General features: G+C 44.1%; 1 protein-coding gene across 1 annotated transcript in view; it reads left to right on the forward strand.

The window, feature by feature from the left end:
* Positions 1-20,255, forward strand: part of SCFD2 (sec1 family domain containing 2) — a 590,379-nt gene that overhangs the window by 18,069 nt on the left and 552,055 nt on the right. The window contains exon 2 of the mRNA XM_040418874.1: positions 2,289-2,457. Coding sequence (XP_040274808.1) covers positions 2,289-2,457 — 169 coding nt within the window. The remainder of the gene's footprint in view (positions 1-2,288; positions 2,458-20,255) is intronic.

Consider the following 20,255-nt stretch of genomic DNA (forward strand, 5'->3'; position numbering starts at 1 on the left):
TGGGTCCGGATTCAGTGCGGGTGCAATGCGTTCACCTCACGCATTGCACCCGCGCGGATATCTCCCCTGTGTGAAAGGGGCCTAAGAGTTAGACTAGGTCTACACGGCGACATTTTGTCGCACCAATGTTGCGTGCCAATTTTTATAATGGTAGTCTATGTGTCGTACTGCGACATGCTGCGACTGTGACACGACAGTCGCAAAAAACCCATTCAAGATGTCGCATAGACTACCTATTACTACCTATTATAAAAATTGTCGCGCGACATGTTGCAGTGTAGTTGTGCCCTATGTGTTGCGCGACTTATTGTCGTCGTGTACACCTAGCCTTAAAAGAACAAGCAAGAAACTTAGCATTCTGGGAGTTGTAGTTTCACAGCAGCTGGAGTGCCGAAGGTTGCTGATCCCTAGGCTACTGTAAACATATACTCTAAGAGTCCATTCACACGTCTGTAGTGTATTGCGGATCCGCAGTACACCCGGCCGGCACCCCCCCATAGAACTGCCTATTCTTGTCTGCAATTGCAGACAAGAATAGGACATGTTCTATTTTTTTGCGAAGTCGCGGCCCGGAAGTTCGGGGCCGCGCTACGGAAATGCGGATGCGGAGAGCACATAGTGTGTTCTCCGCATCTCTTCTGGCCCTATAGAGAATGAATAGGTCCGCACCTGTTCTCGATATTGCGGAACGGATGCGGACCCATTTGCGGACGCGTGAATGGACCCTAAAGCATCTGTTCAAGTAAAAGCATGATATTCTTAAACTAAGGGGGTCATTTATCAAACTGGTGTAAAGTAGAACTGACTTAGTTGCCCATAGCAACCAATCAAATTCCTCCTTTCATTTTCCAAAGGAGCTGTCTAAAATGAAAGGTGGAATCTGATTGGTTGCTCTGGACAACTAAGCCAGCTCTACTTTACACCAGTTTGATAATTGACCCCCTAAGAGTTTAGTCATTAACGTACCCAATTTATGATGTTTACTATGTAGATATTAATTACGGGACAAAGATACAGAAGTCAAATACAAAATCTACTGATGTGAATAGGAAATAATAGAAATGGCAAAGTAATGAGGGGCACTCCAAATTCGGGAAATGATAGACAGCGCTATGCAAATAGGTCAAGCATTTAATATAGTAGACCAATAATTACACATATAGGCAGTAAAATCATACAAGCAATAGAACAGTATCTCACGTGACGTCTCGCGTGACTCCTCGGCTTCACAGCGGTACGGTGTCAAGCGCTCAATGCAGTCCTGGATTGTATGTTCCATGTTCCAGCGCCTCCACTTAGAGGATCATGCAACGTGGAAGGTGACTTGATTAGTCCATATAGGAGCAATAATCACAGAAATAAATGCTTGCTGGTAGAAAAAGCTCACTGTCCCAACAGAACCAGAACTGAGGAAGGAGTGTATACCCTGAAACGCGTCTGGTTCTGTTGGGACAGTGAGCTTTTTCTACCAGCAAGCATTTATTTCTGTGATTATTGCTCCTATATGGACTAATCAAGTCACCTTCCACGTTGCATGATCCTCTAAGTGGAGGCGCTGGAACATACAATCCAGGACTGCATTGAGCGCTTGACGCCGTACCGCTGTGAAGCCGAGGAGTCACGTGAGACGTCACGTTGGAGACTCCATACCACGTGGGACGCCGCGTTGGGTAAGAGCGGCACCAGAAGCGAGCAGAGTGTCCAGCATGTGACGGAGTGTGGTAAAGTATATCTGCCACTATTATTATTATTACCTGTCCATCCTGCTGGGGAAGCGTGACACATCCACGGTGGTTGGGATATTACAGAGTGCCGAAATAGCACTGCCGGCAAGAGGCTAAAAGAGTCTGTCCCTTGATCCGGTTCCATCGGAGCCTGCCGCTGGGCCACAGATTGGGATCAACATCCAGGCATTGCCATTATCCCTCGCTATTAGAGGTTATACTGGGACTACGCTCATCCAGTGTACAGATTCTTCTGAGATACTGTTCTATTGCTTGTAGGATTTTACTGCCTATATGTGTATTTATTGGTCTACTCTATTAAATGCTTGACCTATTTGCATAGCGCTGTCTATCATTTCCCGAATTTGGAGTGCCCCTCATTACTTTGCCATTTCTTTTTTCTCTCAGACGGTCTGGGTGGACCGGGAGGTGAGCACCCTGATCCGTTCGTTCTGTAGGAGCAGCCGCTATTTCCATCAGGAAATCATAGAAACCAATATTTGTGAACCTTTTTTTTCCCCCTTAAAACCTATTGATTCACTCTTTGATTCGTTATTCTTCCAGGAGGCGTTGGGCATCATGGTGACAGTCTGGTAGAGAAGATCCTCTCTGTTCTTCCTTCTATTCCTGGACAGAAGAATGATATAATGATTGACATGGATGAACTCACAGACTTGCGGATTGATGGTGAAAATGAGGGGATAATAGCCCCAGGATGCTTGTCACAGCCAAAGTAAGCGACGAAAACAAGCAGTGAGATTGTATACGTAGGGCCGGATGTATCCGTGTGTCTCTGCTAGGGCGGATCCCCCACTGGGGCTTTAGAGTTGTCTTGAGGGGGGCCCTTGAATAATTGTTTTTCACTAATTTTAAAGGGAGTTTGTCAGCAGTTTGTGAATGCAAAACTGCTAACAGATATAAGTAATACATACTTGAGTCATTGCTTTTAATCCAAGAAGTGATGTAAAAACTGCCCCTGGTACTACTAGGCATTGGGAGTACATAGGGGCAGCCCACGAGCCGCGGTGTTTCAGGCCCAGTGGTTAAACAACTCCCATAGCCCCTCTACAAAACTGCTGACAGACTCCCTGTAGATCACACCAAGCAGACATCCCAACCTGCAAAACCTCATTTCAGGGAGGTTTTCATTTTTTTTTCTTTCACAAACTTTTTATTACATTTTCCAAACATATGCAGTATCTGCACACTTTGCTCTATGGTGTGGAGGACTGGGCTCATTACCCTGCCCCAAATTATCCTATTTATGTATATGATTAAAGGGATTCTGTCACCACCTAGAAGCCCTGTGAGCTAAACATCTGCTCATGTCCAGGGTAGCATTCTGGTTTCTAAGGTGGCCTTACAAAAGCTATTTGTGGCTTTATTCTGCGGAAAAACAGGTTTTACTAACCTGTCAATCATTGAATTAAGGTGCCCAAGCAGGGGAGGTCTGTGGATGCATGGTGCCCGGCCGCACGCATCGCCGTTCGTGCCCAGCGCCGCCTTCTACTCCTCAATGCCGCCTCTCCCTCCCTCCTCCTCCTCCCGCTTTGAGATCCCGCGCGTGCGCACAGGCTCAGCCTGATACGCCGTTGCGGACTGCTGGCATCGGCTTCTTCTTGCACTGTGCGCATGCGCCGAGAAGGGGACACTGCTACAGGTTGCCGGAAAGGTTTACTGCGAGTAAACTAGAGATGGGAAGTTCGGATCTTTCACATGAATCGGTTCATTCAAATGAACCGATTCATGAATCGAATCTTCGGTTCATTCGCTGAGCTGACAAGAAGCAAGTGAACCGAGGCTTAGGTTGCGCAATGCTCATGCGCGGATGCTTGGATTCACTTGCTGACTCGCTGAGTCGGCTCTTGGTCTGAGTCAGGAAGTTTATTCTTTAAAACCCTGTGTGTAATTATCTACCCCACTGTAGGAAAAAAACAAGCATCTAGGGGGTGTGAATTTAACACTGGGGTAAATAATATAATTAAAATGGAGGGTTAAATGTGTAAATGTATTTTTAAAAAAATACATCTCTCTCAATAGTTCTATAGCTACTGAATGAGACAGAAGAAGGGATGCCTTTAACATATAGATCTCCTTGAGAAGCCAATTTGACCCTAAAGGGTTAATTCAACCTGTAATCTAAACTCTGTGTCCTGTCACTTCTCTTATCTCTCTGCTCTGCTATCAGTAAACCTTTCCAGGGCCTCAGGGAGCCCTAATCTAATAGCGGGAGACTCCCTGAACCTCCAGGAGACTTGAGATCCCTGCACCAAGGCACTGTTGATTAATCTGACACACACTGCATGGGATATATCTGGTGCACCAGTAATAATACATCTCCATTATGGCCTTTCAGTAATTGAGATTTCATTGACATGTCTTGATTGTCAATTCACATTTGTACTGCGTGTCTTCCTGGAAATGTTTTATCCTGAGAAATAATGACCCGCTTCTTCATATTTATCTGGAAATCTGGGTGGTCATGCAGTTGACATACGGCTCAGGGTATACTAGATGACTTTGTATTCTTCAGGATATATTTTATGTGACACAGCTACCAATAGAGAAGGCCTTGGGCACAGCGATGGACCCTCTCTGTGAGTGTACGCTCGTTCCACACCTTGCAAAGACTGTACGGAGCTCTGTACAGTATTAGAATGTATTGGCTCCGATGAGCCGAGGTTATTGCTTCGCGAAGTCTCGCGAGACTTCGGGTAATAACTTCATAAATCAATTTGGACTGTAAAAAAAACGAGTTCGGGAAATGTTTTTTTTTTACAGTACAAATTAATATTGGAACGAAGTTTTATGCGAAACGACTTGGGGTGTTTCATTCAAAGTTGATTCGCTCATCCCTAGTCTAAATGTAAGACAGCAAGGAAGCTGACTTGCGTATAGAAGCGAAGGTGGACGCGCTTCCTATCTGTAGATCAGGCACAGCCCTGTTGAATAGAAAGAACAGTAATCTGTCATCTGCCGACATATTTTTTTATATGGTAATTTATTCGCGTTTAAGTACACACTTTAGTTGCATTTTCTCTTCCATTCATACAATGATTAATGTACTTTGTCACATACTATACATGGAAACATCCCAAAGCCGCACACCAGCCGAGATAGATATCATTTTCCTGAACATCCACAATACGCTTTGTCTTTATATGGAATTACTTGGTCTTGGAAAGCTTCTCACACATTACAGTGATGCTGATTCTATAGATAGTGGTGCTTGCGGTTATAGAATACTGTCATCCCTATCAGGACAGAACACTGCAGCAGGTTTGAGGTTTTCTTCCCCGTCCTGTTGCTTTTAATGTGAAGTAAAACATTTTCATTACATCCTCTGCCTATTACATGGAGATGGGTGTTGTTACTGGCAGCCACTAATCAATGGTTGTCACAATATGTCAGCCGCGCTGAGCTCCTCCAGCGTCAAGCTCTGTTAGCAGAGATCAATATGGGTGTTGAATGTACAGTACAGACCAAAAGTTTGGACACACCTTCTCATTCAAAGAGTTTTCTTTATTTTCATGACTATGAAGGCATCAAAACTATGAATTAACACATGTGGAATTATATACATAACAAACAAGTGTGAAACAACTGAAAATGTCATATTCTAGGTTCTTCAAAGTAGCCAGCTTTTGCTTTGATTACTGCTTTGCACACTCTTGGCATTCTCTTGATGAGCTTCAAGAGGTAGTCCCCTGAAATGGTCTTCCAACAGTCTTGAAGGAGTTCCCAGAGATGCTTAGCACTTGTTGGCCCTTTTGCCTTCACTCTGCGGTCCAGCTCACCCCAAACCATCTCGATTGGGTTCAGGTCCGGTGACTGTGGAGGCCAGGTCATCTGGCGCAGCACCCCATCACTCTCCTTCATGGTCAAATAGCCCTTACTTTCAAAGTTTTCCCAATTTTTCGGCTGACTGACTGACCTTCATTTCTTAAAGTAATGATAGCCACTCGTTTTTCTTTACTTAGCTGCTTTTTTCTTGCCATAATACAAATTCTAACAGTCTATTCAGTAGGACTATCAGCTGTGTATCCACCTGACTTCTCCTCAACGCAACTGATGGTCCCAACCCCATTTATAAGGCAAGAAATCCCACTTATTAAACCTGACAGGGCACACCTGTGAAGTGGAAACCATTTCAGGGGACTACCTCTTGAAGCTCATCAAGAGAATGCCAAGAGTGTGCAAAGCAGTAATCAAAGCAAAAGCTGGCTACTTTGAAGAACCTAGAATATGACATATTTTCAGTTGTTTCACACTTGTTTGTTATGTATATAATTCTACATGTGTTAATTCATAGTTTTGATGCCTTCAGTGTGAATCTACAATTTTCATAGTCATGAAAATAAAGAAAACTCTTTGAATGAGAAGGTGTGTCCAAACTTTTGGTCTGTACACTATGTGGCCAAGCACTGCTGTTTGGGGTGGGGAGAGAGCTTGTGTTTTCAAGCTCAGCATACAGAGTTCGGGTTATCTAAGAATTCCGTTATGGACTCCGCTACCGCAGACCATAACTTATGTTCCATGGTAGCGGAATCCATAACGGAATTCTTAAATAACCCGAACCGTGTACGCCGAATTTGAAAGTAGAAGTTCGCTCATCCCTACTAGCGGGGAGGAGGGGGAAACCTGCTGCTACCGCTATTCGAGGGTAAAGTTGGGTGCTACTAATACTATTGGAGGAAAGGCTGCTGCTATTGCTGGGAGTGGGCTCCTGCTGGTACTATTGGGGAAACTGGGAAGTTGGTACTGCTGCCTCTATTAGGGAAAAAGATGGGGACTTACTACTAATTGGAGTAGCTACAACAAGGTGGAAAGGACAGAAGATGCTATGTGGCTACAGAAAGAGGACCTGGTGCTGCTAACACTGGGGAATAGGAGAGGGACACTGCTGCTACTGCTAGGGGAATGGGGAGCACTGCTGTGACATGTATGGCAGGATTTACACATCCCAGTTTGCTGCCTTCTATATTTGAAAGTACTAAGAACGCATATAGAGCAGATTAATAAGTATGTCTATTATACCCCTCCGCCCTTTTGGATCTGATACCAACTTTGGGAGAGGATGGGAGCAAGTATGAATTGTGCTGAAGTGGGGGGGCTGTGAGCTCGGCCGTATGCAGACTGCAGAGGGATAGTAAGATAGAGGTGGTTGAGTCTAGAGCCAGGGTAAAGCAGCTGCTGCTCGGGATGGTTTGTAGTAACTCACAACCTTGCCCTTGCAGTTTAATAGGTAATGGCTTGAAGGCCGACCTCAGCAGCAATGTGTGTTGCTTCAAATTCTGAAACATTCCTGACTTTTGTCAGAATTTCATCCCACAGGAGGAAAAATATCTTGGATCCTTAATCCACATTTGTGCTTCAAGGCTGCAAAAACCTTTGCACTCTATCTGTAACATTATATTGGCTAGCAAACAAAACTGCGTAGTTTGTGAAGTGGAGTTTGGTCATTTTATTTCAAGCTGCTTGACCGAAAAACCTCCATTCTTTTAATATTATCTTGTAGAATTTGGCTCAGGATATGTACTGTGTGCTATCGGCCTGTTCATGTATATAGATATGCTATATATGCCAAGCTATGATAGCTTCAGACTTTTCTCATCTGGGTGTCCCTACCAGTAATGTGAAGTCTGTGTGTCCAGGATGCTCCTGTATTTACTTGCTCTCATGTACAGTATCAGCACAGCTTTATTCCTTCTACAACTCTTGAGGGATCTATTATCCCTTCTACTGACAGAACTGGTACTGAGGGCACAGCTCCTCCCTCCCCTAGCAAAGCCTGCCATGTGTGCTCTGCTACCATTTATACAGATTTCTTTATTTTACTTTCTTATATAGCGCTGACATATTCCACAGCGATTTATCATCATTACTCTCTGTCCCCCGATGGGGCTCACAATCTAAGTTCCCTATCAGTATGTCTTTGGAGTGTGGGAGGAAACTGGAGAACCCGGGGGAAACCCATGCAAACACAGGGAGAACATACAAACTCCATGCAGATGTTCTCCTTGGGTCGGATTCAAGCCTAGATGCCCATGTACAGCAGACTACACTATAGTATAGTCCACTCCAGATTCCCAACCAGTGTGCCTCCAGCTGTTGCAAAACTACAACTCCCAGCATGCCCGCACAGCCAAAGGCTGTGCGGGCATGCTGGGAGTTGTAGTTTTGCAACAGCTGGAGGCACACTGGTTGGGAAACACTGGTATAGTCCACTCCAGATTCCCAAAGATTACTTTTATTCAGCCATGCAATGTTTAGCCCTGCTCAGTGGATCCTTTCTCAAGTAAACCTTACAACAAAATTGTTATATATAGATGCATCAATCAATCAATCAATATTAGTTCCGTAATGATACAATAAAGTATGAAATATATTGTAAAGTGGTATTTTGTCATACGTCACATTTACTTGAGAAAGGCTCCATCGAGCAGGGGTGAAATGTCACCTGGGCGAATAAAAGGAATCTTTTTCTTTTTTCTTCACCACCACAATATCTGGAGTGCTGCCTCATTTTTCTTGGAATATATTTAGCAGGGCATTGGCCTCGAGTCCTGGAGTGATGGCACCAAACAACTTGGAGCTGTGCTGCTTTCTTCTGAAATACATTATAGTTTAGGCTACAATGCAATGTGTATTTACTCTCCCCCTCACTTTCTAATCTCCTTTGTACCGCCTCCTCCCCCTCCCTGCTGCTACCTCTAACATTGAGAAACGGGAGGAAGAGAGTTAAAACAGTCACATATAACAAAAAGAATAGAAAAAGACAATTCAGCTCACCACCTTCATATTCGTATCCCTATTCCACCAGCTGATTTCCAAGAAGTAGTACCATGCAGAGAGCACGGAGAAAGCATTGGTGCCTTCTCAAACAGCTTATCGGCGGGGATCCTGGGCATCGGACCCCCACCAATCAGATACTGATGACCTATCCAGAGGTCATCGGTATAAAAGAAAACCTGGGAAACCCTTTTTTAAAGGGGTTATTCAGGATAGGCCTTCTATATCTGATTGGTGGGGGAGAGGCACCCTGCATCTCCTCCGGCAACAGAGCTTCTTGGGAACGTCTAATCGGGCAGTGATACAGGTGTGTGGACCGCTGCCAATCAGATATTGATGGCCTGTCCTGAGCATAGGAAGTATTCACATTCACGTGTCCGTTTTGCGGACCACAAACTGCAGATCTGTAAAACACGTGCACCTATCGTGTGCACTCCACATTGCATTGACTTCAATGGGTCCTTGATCCTCAAGATGTGGCCAAAGATAGGACATGTCCTATCTTTTACAACGTGGCCACATGGACCCAGAAGCACACGAAAGGGTTTGCGGTCCGCAAAACTGACATGGCTGTCTCACAGTTGAGTGAATGAGGCCTAATCAATATAGAATTCTGGGACAAACCCTTGAAGAATTAAGTGCAAATGTGTCCATTGTTCTTTTTTAAAACTTTTACCTGTAGAGGACTTTCTTTCCTTTCTGTTGGTGGGTAGCAAATCAAGTGCCTTCATCTCCCAGCTACATTGTAATTAGCTCTTTTTAACCCTTCCCTCCCCTACATACAAAATAGTGCCTCACATATTGACCCCGAGATATATATGGTATGAAATGCCCCAAAAGTTTCCTTCTCCTCTGTCCAGAGAGAAAGAGAGCTTTATATTTCTATGAATTTAAAAGTAGGGATGAATGAATGAAAGGTGTCCGGCCGCTTTACCTGCTTCTCTTTGAGATCACCACACCAGCACTTATGGGAGGGGAGAAGAGAAGCTACTGAGCATGATAGTCCACCACCGAATGCAGGAGGTGGACCAGAAGTATAAACAGTAGGGGGCGCTACTAGAGAGGAAATTGTAATGTACATTAGTAAATTACAATATTTTTATTGCATTGTGTAAATGAGCTCTGTAACGGCAGGCATAATTAGATCAAATGTGGTCAGAGATAGTGACCCAAAAGTCTATTTCACAAAACAAATGTATACCCTTTACATTCAAGCCCAAAAACCCAAATCAACCAATGCTCGGCTGTGCACTAAGTAAACATATACGTATAGCTCTCACAACAGAATTTGTCTCCTCAGATGGCTCTCCCAGGCCTCGGCACTTCATGTCTCTTCTCCAGACTGGGAGCCTTGTTGGAAGAGCTTATCCAGGGTGCTGGCCCTTATTAAAGAGACCAGCTGCCCGTAGACCACCCTGCCTAAGCTGCGTTCAAGACCACCCTGCCTAAGGTGCGCGGGAGATACCTCTTAGCCCATGTTTAAATGAGCTCTTCAGCTGGCTGCTGATTAAGCCTCCTTAACGGCCCAGTTGTCTTAAGAACAGAGGGAAAAACCCAACTTTGGTCAATTTCGCATGAGCGTATTCAGTGCAAAAAAAACACGCTCCATGTCAGATGTATTTCACATCCTGAACGCTGCTCCTATGACATTGACCTATGCATTATAATGATTTATAATGCTGTGTGTTCCTGCCTGACCTCAAATCTAATGAACTGTACTCACATAATACAATTAGTACAATTCATTAGAGTTGAAGTCGGGCAGGAACACAAAGCATTCTAAATCATTATAATGCAGTAGGCCTAGGTCATAGGAGTATATAGGATGGGAAATACCTCGGACATGGAGCGCACTGAATACATTCGTCTGAACTTGGCCTTTTCCAGACTTTTCTTTCTCACCCAGCTTTCCCTGGGTGAGACATCATTTTAGGGGCAGCAATATGCCATTCTGGCAGCTCCATTGCCACAACACATATACTGTTTGGGGGACAATCTTTTTAACCAGTTCCCGACCGCCTATAGACTATAAACATCCTGGCGGTCGGGATTTATCTCTGAATGGAAGTTTTAGAATATCCGTTCAGAGATCGTGCAGTGTCGGAAGGGGGGGGGGGGGGGCGTGCTGTCAGCGACAGAAGGACTTCCCTTAGAGAAGGCAGGGATGGTCCCTGTGTCCCTGCCTTCCAGATCGCTGTATACACAACGAAGAATGAGCGATGTGTATACAGCTCAGGAAGTGGTATGCAGCTTCCGGTTTCCGCCCCAACAATCATTTGACTTCCAGGGCTGAGAGTATGAAGGAGCTGCTGGGTCTCGATCAGCTCTGCAGTGAGGCTGTATAGTGCTGTATTCGTCCTGTAACTGGGGCTGACATAGTAGCAGTAAAAAAAAAATCATGTTAAATGTCCCTCAAAGGTCTTATAAGACTTTATGGCGGACAAAAAGAGTAAACAAAACAACCATAAAGCTAAACAAAAAATTTGGTAAAAAAAAAAGTGTAAAAAAATAAAAATAAATCCCTGTTCACCTTAGCAACGCTCCATAACGCTCTAAAAAAAAAAAAATATATAAACCTTGACAAAGCAGCCATTTATTTTGGTCACTTTGCCTAACAAAGCGCATAATACAGAGTTATCAAAAAGTACTACGTCTCCTAAATGGTACCAATAAAATCTACAGTCTGTCCCGTAAAAGGCAAGCCCTCAGACACCTATATTGGCAGAAAAATTAAAACGTTCTGGATGTTTGTATATGGCGATGCAAAATGTAACACATTTTTAATAAAAATTTATTTAAGATACAGTAGCAAAACATGAAAAAAACTTTATACATTTTGGTATTCCCACAATCATATTAATCCGCAGAAAAAAGTTGACATATCATATACACTGAACAAAAATATAAACGCAACACTTTTGGTTTTGCTCTCATTTTGCATGAGCTGCTTAAAGATCTGAAACATTTTTTACATACACAATAGACCCATTACTCTCAAATATTGTTCACAAATCTGTCTAAATCTGTGTTAGTGAGCACTTCTCCTTTGCCGAGATAATCCATCCCACCTCACAGGTGTGGCATATCAAGGTGCTGATTAGGCAGCATGAATATTGCACAGGTGTGCCTTAGACTGCCCACAATTAAAGGCCACTCTGAAATGTGCACAGTTTTGCCTTGGGCGGGGGGAGGGAGTCAGAAAACCACTCAGTATCTGGTGTGGCCACCATTTGCCGCACGCAGTTCAACACATCTCTGTCGCATAGAGTTGATCAGGTTGTGGATTGTGGCCTGTGGAATGTTGGTCCACTCCTCTTCAATAGCTGTGCGAAGTTGCAGAATATTGGCAGGAACTGGAACACGCTGTCGTATACGCCGGTCCAGAGCATCCCAAACATGCTCAATGGGTGACATGTCCAGTGAGTATGCTGGAACTGGGATGTTTTCAGCTTCCAGGAATTATGTACAGATCCTTGCAATATAGGGCCGTGCATTATCATGCTGCAACATGAGGTGATGGTTGTGGATGAATGGCACAACAATGGGTCTCAGGATGTCGTCACGGTATCTCTGTGCATTCAAAATGCCATCAATAAAATACACCTGTGTTCGTTGTCCATAACATACCCCTGCCCATACCATAACCCCACCGCCACCATGGGCCACTCGATCCACAACGTTGACATCAGCAAACCGCTCACCCACACGACGCAACACACACTGTCTGCCAGTGAAAACCAGGACTCATCCGTGAACAGAATGCTTCTCCAACGTGCCAGACTCCATCGAATGTGAGCATTTGCCCACTCAAGTCGGTTACAACGACGAACTGCAGTCAGGTTCAGACCCCGATGAGGATGACAAGCATGCAGAAGAGCTTCCCTGAGACAGTTTCTGACAGTTTGTGCAGACATTCTTTGGTTATGCAAACCGATTGCTGCTGCTGCTGTGCGGGTGGCTGGTCTCAGACGATCATGGAGGTGAACATGCTGGATGTTGAGGTCCTGGGCTGTTGTGGTTACACGTGGTCTGCGGCTGTGAGGCCGGTTGGATGTACTTCCAAATTCTCTGAAACGCCTTTGGAGACGGCTTATGGTAGAGAAATAAATATTCATTGCACGGACAACAGCTCTGGTAGATATTCCTGCAGTCGGCATGTCAATTGCACGCTCCCTCAAACGTTGCGACATCTGTGGCATTGTGCTGTGTGATCAAACTGCACATTTCAGAGTGGCCTTTTATTGTGGGCAGTCCAAGTACACTTGTACAATATTCATGCTGTCTAATCCGCACCTTGATATACCACACCTGTGAGGTGGGATGTATTATCTCGGCAAAGGAGAAGTGCTCAACGTGTTGCGTTTATATTTTTGTTCAGTGTATATGGTAAATCTCATAAAAATAAAAAACTGACAGAATAGCAATTTTTGCCCACGTTACTTCCCTATAAATGGTGCCAATAAAAACTACAGCTTGTCTTGCAAAAAAATTTGCCTTTTTATAGCTTAGTTAATGAATAAATGTATAGCTCTTTACAAACCATTTCAGCAAATTCTGTGTTAGAAAATCCAGATGCTGCTCCTTTCATTCTGAGCGCTGCCGTTTCCTCAAACAGCAGTTTACAACCACATATGGGATGTTGCTGTATTTAGGGAAAAATGTCTAACAAATATGGGATGCATTTTTCTGGTTAATCCTTGTGTAAATGACATACTGTACCTGGGGCTGTTATTGTAAAATAAATAAATGTAATTTATAATTTTTACAGCTAATTGTTTCTTAATTCTATAAAAAGCATGTGGGGGTTAAAGTACTCACTATACCCCTCGATAATTTCTTTGAGGTTTGTAGTTTTTGGGGAGTTTTCACTGTGGGGCTACCGCAGGGTCTCTTCAAATGCGGCATGCACCCAAAAAAACATTCTATCAAAATCTGCCCTCCAAAAACCATATGACACTCCTTCCCTTCTGAGCCCATAGAGCAGTTTACAGCCAAATGTGGGATATTTCTGTAAAATGCAGAATCGGGCTAATCAATATCGAAGTATATTTTCCTGTTACCCTTGCTGTGCTACAGAAAAACAATTGATTCAAATGGAAAATCTGCACACAAAAAAAATTACATTGTAAAATATTACCTCCATTTTGCTTTAATCCCTGTGGAACACCTAAAGGGTTAACAAATTTTCATCTTTGAATAATTTATGGGGTGTAGTTTCTGAAAGCCCCTCAAAGTCACTACAGAACTGAATTGGCTCTTAAATTGTGGGGCACAGTTATTAAGACCGCCTTTTTAGACGCCGGTCTTAATAAACCCCTAGGCTGGTGGTGGATCTGCCGAAGTTATGAAGAGGCGCAGGCCTCTCCATAACTTGGGCACATACCGTGCCAGTCCTTTTTTTAATCAGATAATTTTTTTTCAACAGTTATTAAAGTTACATAAACATAAGGGACACAGATATCTTGGATAATACTCCAAGTTTTCACACCATTATACATTATACATATCATGTCTATCTATAGTGATCTGGACCCGCCTGTCTCTAAATTCAACCATAGCTCCCATTTCACCCTCTAAGTCATTATAACCAAATCTATTGTTCCCTACATCGGATCTGAAAATAAAGATTTGCTATCTAACCGCACCACTTGATCCACCTCGACTCCCCCCCCCCCCCCCATCGCCAGGGGATTAGATTCAGGCCCGTAAGAAGACGCGCCAATCCTGGAAGAAACCCACTTGTCCCATATTTTTGTAAACTTGGCGATACACTGCCTTTTGACATAGACCCCTTATTCTAGTTGAAGAATACCATCCATTCCATTCAGAAACTCAGCTAAAGTGGGAGGTTGTGAGGGAAGCCAGTGCTTAGCAATTAGTTTCCAGGCCTGACAAAGTAGGCGCTGTACACTCAAGCACGTAAAATGACCTGCAATGTCCAATATCCCAAATACACATGCCTTAGGACTAGGCGGAACCCCTACAGGATAAGTGTCCTTGATACTTTGTAGCACGCCTGTCCAGAAATTCGAAAGCTCCGCGCACTCCCAGAACATGTGCACTCGAGACGCAGGACCCACCTAACATCTCAGGCAGGAGGTGTCAGTTCTAACCCCGATTTTAAACAGAAAGGATGGGGTCCGGTATACGCGGTGAATGAGTAATAGTTGAGACATACGCTGGCCTTTATTAACCGATAGCTGAGGCGTCAGTGCCAATACTGCACTCTATTAATCCACCGATATAGGGCCAACATCCTTCTCCCAGTTTTGTCTAACCGACAGATTTGTCTCCCACAGACTTCACAAAAAGATTCCTATATATTAATGAGATTAGCCCTCTCGAAGAGCGCAGAGTGAGAATCTGCTGCATCAGAGGGACTATTACACAGGAAACTGACGTCGATTTTTCTTGCGCCTGAAATGCGTGTCTTAGTTGTAGAAATTGAAAGAAGGCAGTATGTGGAAGGGCAAACTCATCCCTAAATTTGTTCAAAAGATTTAAACACGCCATCCTTCTGCAGTTGATATAAGAACACTACTACATTCTTTTCCCATGGGGCAGCTGGGGAACCTGGGTGAAGCCTGTTATGGACAGCAGATCTCAACACCTGCGCCACATATTAGGTTAAGTGTACGGAGTACGGCAACCTGAGCAGAGAGACCACCTTGTTCCAGTAAGGTTATGAGGAACTCATGTTCTATATTTGGGCTATCAGGTGTGCTGACACATTGTCCCCATGGGCCCGTCCCCATCCCCTCAATTGTTGTAACTGGGAAGCGATGAAGTAGAACCAGGGGTTGGGAATAGATAGGCAGGTTTTGAAATCCCCAATTAATAAGATTGGGCACGGCAGGAGCGCTTCAACAAAGGCCATGGCTTCTTTCAAGACTTCCCCACTATATGGGGGGAAATGTATACCGCTACTAAGATGAAGAAGAAGTGGTAACACGGACATTGGAAGCACACGTATCTGCCCATAGGGTCCAGTCAGGAGGAGTGACATACAAAAGGTACAGATTTGTGTATGAGAACACTCACCCCCCTAGAGTGCGTGGACAGCGTAGAGTGATGCGCGTGTCCCACCCACAATTTATGTAGTAAACGTGTAGTGTTGGGCACTGAGTGCGTCTCGGACAAGCATATCACTGTGGGTTGATAGTGCTGAAGCGCGAGAAACACCGCGGCAAGTTTTGTTGTCTCTCCCAATCCCCTGACATTCCAGCCCACAATTCTAAGTTTGTCAGCCATAATCCGCGTCGGAGAAAGATACGCCAGAATAGGCAGCACTGGAACCACGTTTCATTCTCCACCGCAGCTCCCAGAGCCAGACTCTGTATCTGTCTCTTCGCCCAACCCGTCCAACCCCCATAACCAAATATACATTACAAACATAGAAACATTTTTCAAGAATATGATCCACAGACAAAGAAAAAAGGGCATGTTTGGGGCAAATACCATTCCTGTAGCCGAGCATCGGCATAAAGAAAAAACAGTCAGTAACATGTGATTAAACCTGCTTCAGGGTGGCTCCTCTAACCTGCCTCCTATAGATTACAATCTGCAGTGCGCACTATATAAAACAAAACTGTACTAAGCTTAATGCACCCCCTCTTCAGGATAATCTAAGACTGCTTATGCTATCTAGCAGAGGTGCTGTACCCCGCCAGAGCAGGTAATAGACATTATAACAGCCCTATCAAAGCCCAGGGGAGCTAGGATAAAACTAGGGAGAGAAATAACACAAAGCACTTTTCAGACTCGTCCTTTGAGCAGAACGGCAACCATGAAAGTTCCAGGGAGTTGTCTTCATCCTGTGCTTGCCAAAGCTTTAAGGGAGCGTTCGTTGGTCTCCAACCACTGCGCTGCATCCTGCGGTGTTTCAAATATACATACTTCTCCATGGGCAACCACTCTTAACTTGGCAGGGTAGAGCATAGAATAGGGAATCTGTAAATCTCATGAGCGACGTTTCACGTCCTGGAACTTCACTCTTTTGCGTTGGATGTCGGCGGAAAAATCCGGGAAGATAGATATTTTATTTCCATTAATTAGGAGATATGGGTGATCCCTGGCTTTCTTAAAGATAGTATCTCTGTCCCAGAAGTGGAGAAACTTCATCAGGATTGGACGAGGGGGATCCCCCGGTGGAGGAGCTCGGAATGGCACCCTAAGTGCCCTTTCAATGGCAAATACACAAGATAGAGAGTCTTTGCCGAATTTATGGGTCAGCGAATCTTCAAAAAACACAACCTGGTCAGACCCTTCTGCCTTTTCAGGGACCCCAACCAGTCTGCGATTTTTTTAGAGGGTTTTAGACATCCATAAAGACACTTTATGTATAATTCTGCCGAGATCTCTTTTCACTGGGGGTAGTTGATCTTCTACAGTGCTCACTCTATCTTCCACCTCTTTGATCCTGTCATTAACCTGCCTGAGATCTTGCCTGATGAGGGAGACATTCTCTTGCAGACTGCCCATATGTGTATTAAGAATAGTCAGTGAACCGCTGCAGTCCTGTATCTTTAATTGTGGGTTCTGCTCCATCCATAGCAGATTGGTAGCCTCTGCAGCACAGGGCGAAGCCGGCTGATCTGTGGCCTTTTCTTTAACTGTCTGCTGGGCTGCCATTTTGATGACCTTATGGGCATGTTCAGTGCCTTCAGGGGGGTTCAAGGATGTTTCTGCTGTGGGTTGAGAAGAGGCACAGATAAAGAACAGGCATATTTCCCCAAACGGGCCGCGACCTCCGAAGACCTCACCTCCCATGTTGCACCATCTTGCTTCAGCGTTGCAGGGGGCCCAGCGTCCCTCTGCTCTCTCTCCTTCTTCCCCGTGCGCATCCTGTCGGCACAGGTGGGGTCTGCACAGCCAGTACAGTCTTCCAGATGCGCTGTCTGTTTGCCCCCTTGAGCCCCCTAGCTGCGCATCGTGTATCTGCAAGAGGATTCTTCTGGATCAGCTAAGTAGTTTCGACATCATGGGAATATTAAGCAGTTTATCTTGATTAGTTGTTTATGCCTCATTTTTTGGCTCCTCGTTGCAAACTAAGGCTGGTCTGGGGCGCTCCAGCATTTTCTTTATCATTTTTTATCTGTGTGTACGGCATCTAACTATCAGTCTGAATGCCGTAATTAGCATTTGGCGGATCTATCACCTTTTACTATCATTACTTATGTATACGGTATTCCACCATCATACTGTATTCTTTTACCATGCTGATACTAATAGTCCCTGATGAACCTTGGATTACTTTTAAGGGGAAACGCGTTGGGACAGTGCATGGTGTGTCAGAAAGTGACAGGGTTGTATAAGGTCAGGTTAGCCTAGGTACGTGGACAGAGTGCACCTACCTTCAAGGTGTATCTCTGGGCTGAGCAGTGTGGATAAGGGAAAGAATAGGGACAGCTACAGTATATTTCTTTGAACTGTCCCAGATGTATCCTACCACTGACTCTTACTAACCGTCCTTTGGTTTGGCAGCCTTTTTTTTGTACTATAGGTATCACACTCAACCTGTGGTTGGTTTAACAATTTAGTATTTTTATTGTATGTAGATTAAAAGTTACGTTTTAGGAAATTGCCCTCAGTGATGTCCATGTTAAACTAGCAATTCTTCCTAGGGATATCTTGGGATTCGGTGACTTTTCAGTCTTCCAGAGGCCCTTCCAGGAGGATGGAGGATGATTTACAGAAGGCAGGACGGGAGCCTCAGTGTAGCGTCCTCTCACATGCCCCCTACAGCGCCAGTTCTAAATGTAAGACGGCTTCCTCACTGTGTTACATTTAGACCTTTTTCTACGCCTAAAACAGCCCGGTCTGAAAGTGGTTAAAGTGTACATGTCATTTCAGGTTGCTATAAGCAGTTGTGTGTGTTCATTGCACTATTTTGGCTTGTATATGGCATTTTTCACCAATTTTCCTCTCTGTAGGCTCCATATCTGATCATTTGGCTGTGGCGTTTTTAACTCCGAAACAAATAAGCGCTTGCAGGTTTTTTTTTGCACCTGCATTTATGCTGTGGTATTTAGGCATTTGTTGGACGATTTTTGCGGACGGTGTAGCTCACCACTAGTGTTTTTATGATTGCCATTTTTCCCCTTTAGAAAAATAAAAACGACACTTAATTAGCAAAAATATGAAAGGGAGAAAAAGACTTTTGTGGCCCATATTTCATATCTCCTATAGACCTCCAGCAAAAATCTGGATCAGGTGTGTGCAGTAAAAAAAAAACGCTAGAAAAATGTGACTAAAAGCTCAAAAGTGCTGAAAAACACCACCAAAAACCTGTGTGTGAAAGCACCCTAAAGCCTCATTCACACGTCAGTGTTTTCCCATCAGTGACTGTGAGCCCAAACCAGGATTGGAGCCTCCACAGGTATAAGGGAAAGATCTGCACCTGATCTGTGTTTAGAGCCGCAGCTGGTTTTGGATCAAAATCACTGACCGAACACTGACGTGTGAATGAGGCATAACTGTCAGTTTTCCCTGACCTAGTAAGTGCAGACTAGCTGCTGTGATGCCTCCCATACATTGCACATTGCAGACAGAGCGAAGATCTCCCGTTAATGAGCGGATATTCCACCTCGGCTATCTCGATGGATTTTAGTAGTGAATAGATGGTGACTGATCAGTTCAGCAGGCTGGTGTGTGGTGGGTCGGGGGTTGTAGAAGAAGTCGCTGATAAGTGCAGACAAAAACATTTACTATCTAATAAGATATATTACAAAGTTTCTTGTATTTCCTGGTATCATTGATTTATGCAAGGCTTGTTGATAGCACAGCATGCTATTCATATTGGCATAAAACGGTGATGTGTGGTGGGTCGGGTGTTGTAGAAGAAGTAGCTGATAAGTAGAGACAGAGACATTTACTATCTAATTAGATATATTACAAAGTATCTTGTATTTGCTGGTATTAATTTATTCAACGCTTGTTGATAGCACGGCATGCTATGGGATTGACATAAAAAGGAATCAATTAGTAACATAAGTCACATACTTAAGAATTGTTATTGCTCAAAGTTTAATCGTGTCCTATTGTTTCTTGTACAAAAGAAAATTCTGTTTAGTTGGAGGTCTTCCACAATCTGTTAGGCAATTACCCATCTGTTAATACATTGGTTACACTTCACTCTAGACGGATTACTGTAAGGAGTAAAATCTCCATTGGTTTTGAAATTGATGTATTCCATCTGTAATTGGATGTGAGATGATCAAATGTATTTACCCTTCAATGGTTTTGAGCCTGCAACTCATTGTGCGGTTCAGTGTTTTTTCCGCCATTGTTGACTGTTCCAGCAATTGAACGTTTTCCAGAAAATAAACCTAGTGTTAGAAATATGTCCTGTCCTGAGCTTGACTCATTCATTCAGAACTTTCCTGATCCTCGAGCTCTGTAGTCTCCAAACACATTCATGCAGTTAGCATTTCCTGTTGGCCAGCAGCTTCAAACATCTTGTCAACTGGGATTTGGACAAACAAGTCATTTGTATTTAGTCTTTTTTCATCAATAAAAGTTTAGTAAGTATGTTCAGCTAGTGCAAGAAAAGTGATTTGTAGCCTGCAGAGTGTATGCTAACAGAACTGGTAGACGACAAGTGGTTGGGTTGCACCTACCAGCGGTTTGAAGGGTTGTCCTGTCTAGGAGCTAACATAACTCGTGCCAAATGAAAATTAAAATGCACTCCCTTGTCCACAGTCCCAGTGGAAGGGGCTTGGTCCTGTGACTGCTGCAGCC

Source organism: Bufo bufo, chromosome 2 (assembly GCF_905171765.1).
Source record: "Bufo bufo chromosome 2, aBufBuf1.1, whole genome shotgun sequence".
Classification (NCBI taxonomy): Eukaryota; Metazoa; Chordata; class Amphibia; order Anura; family Bufonidae; genus Bufo; species Bufo bufo.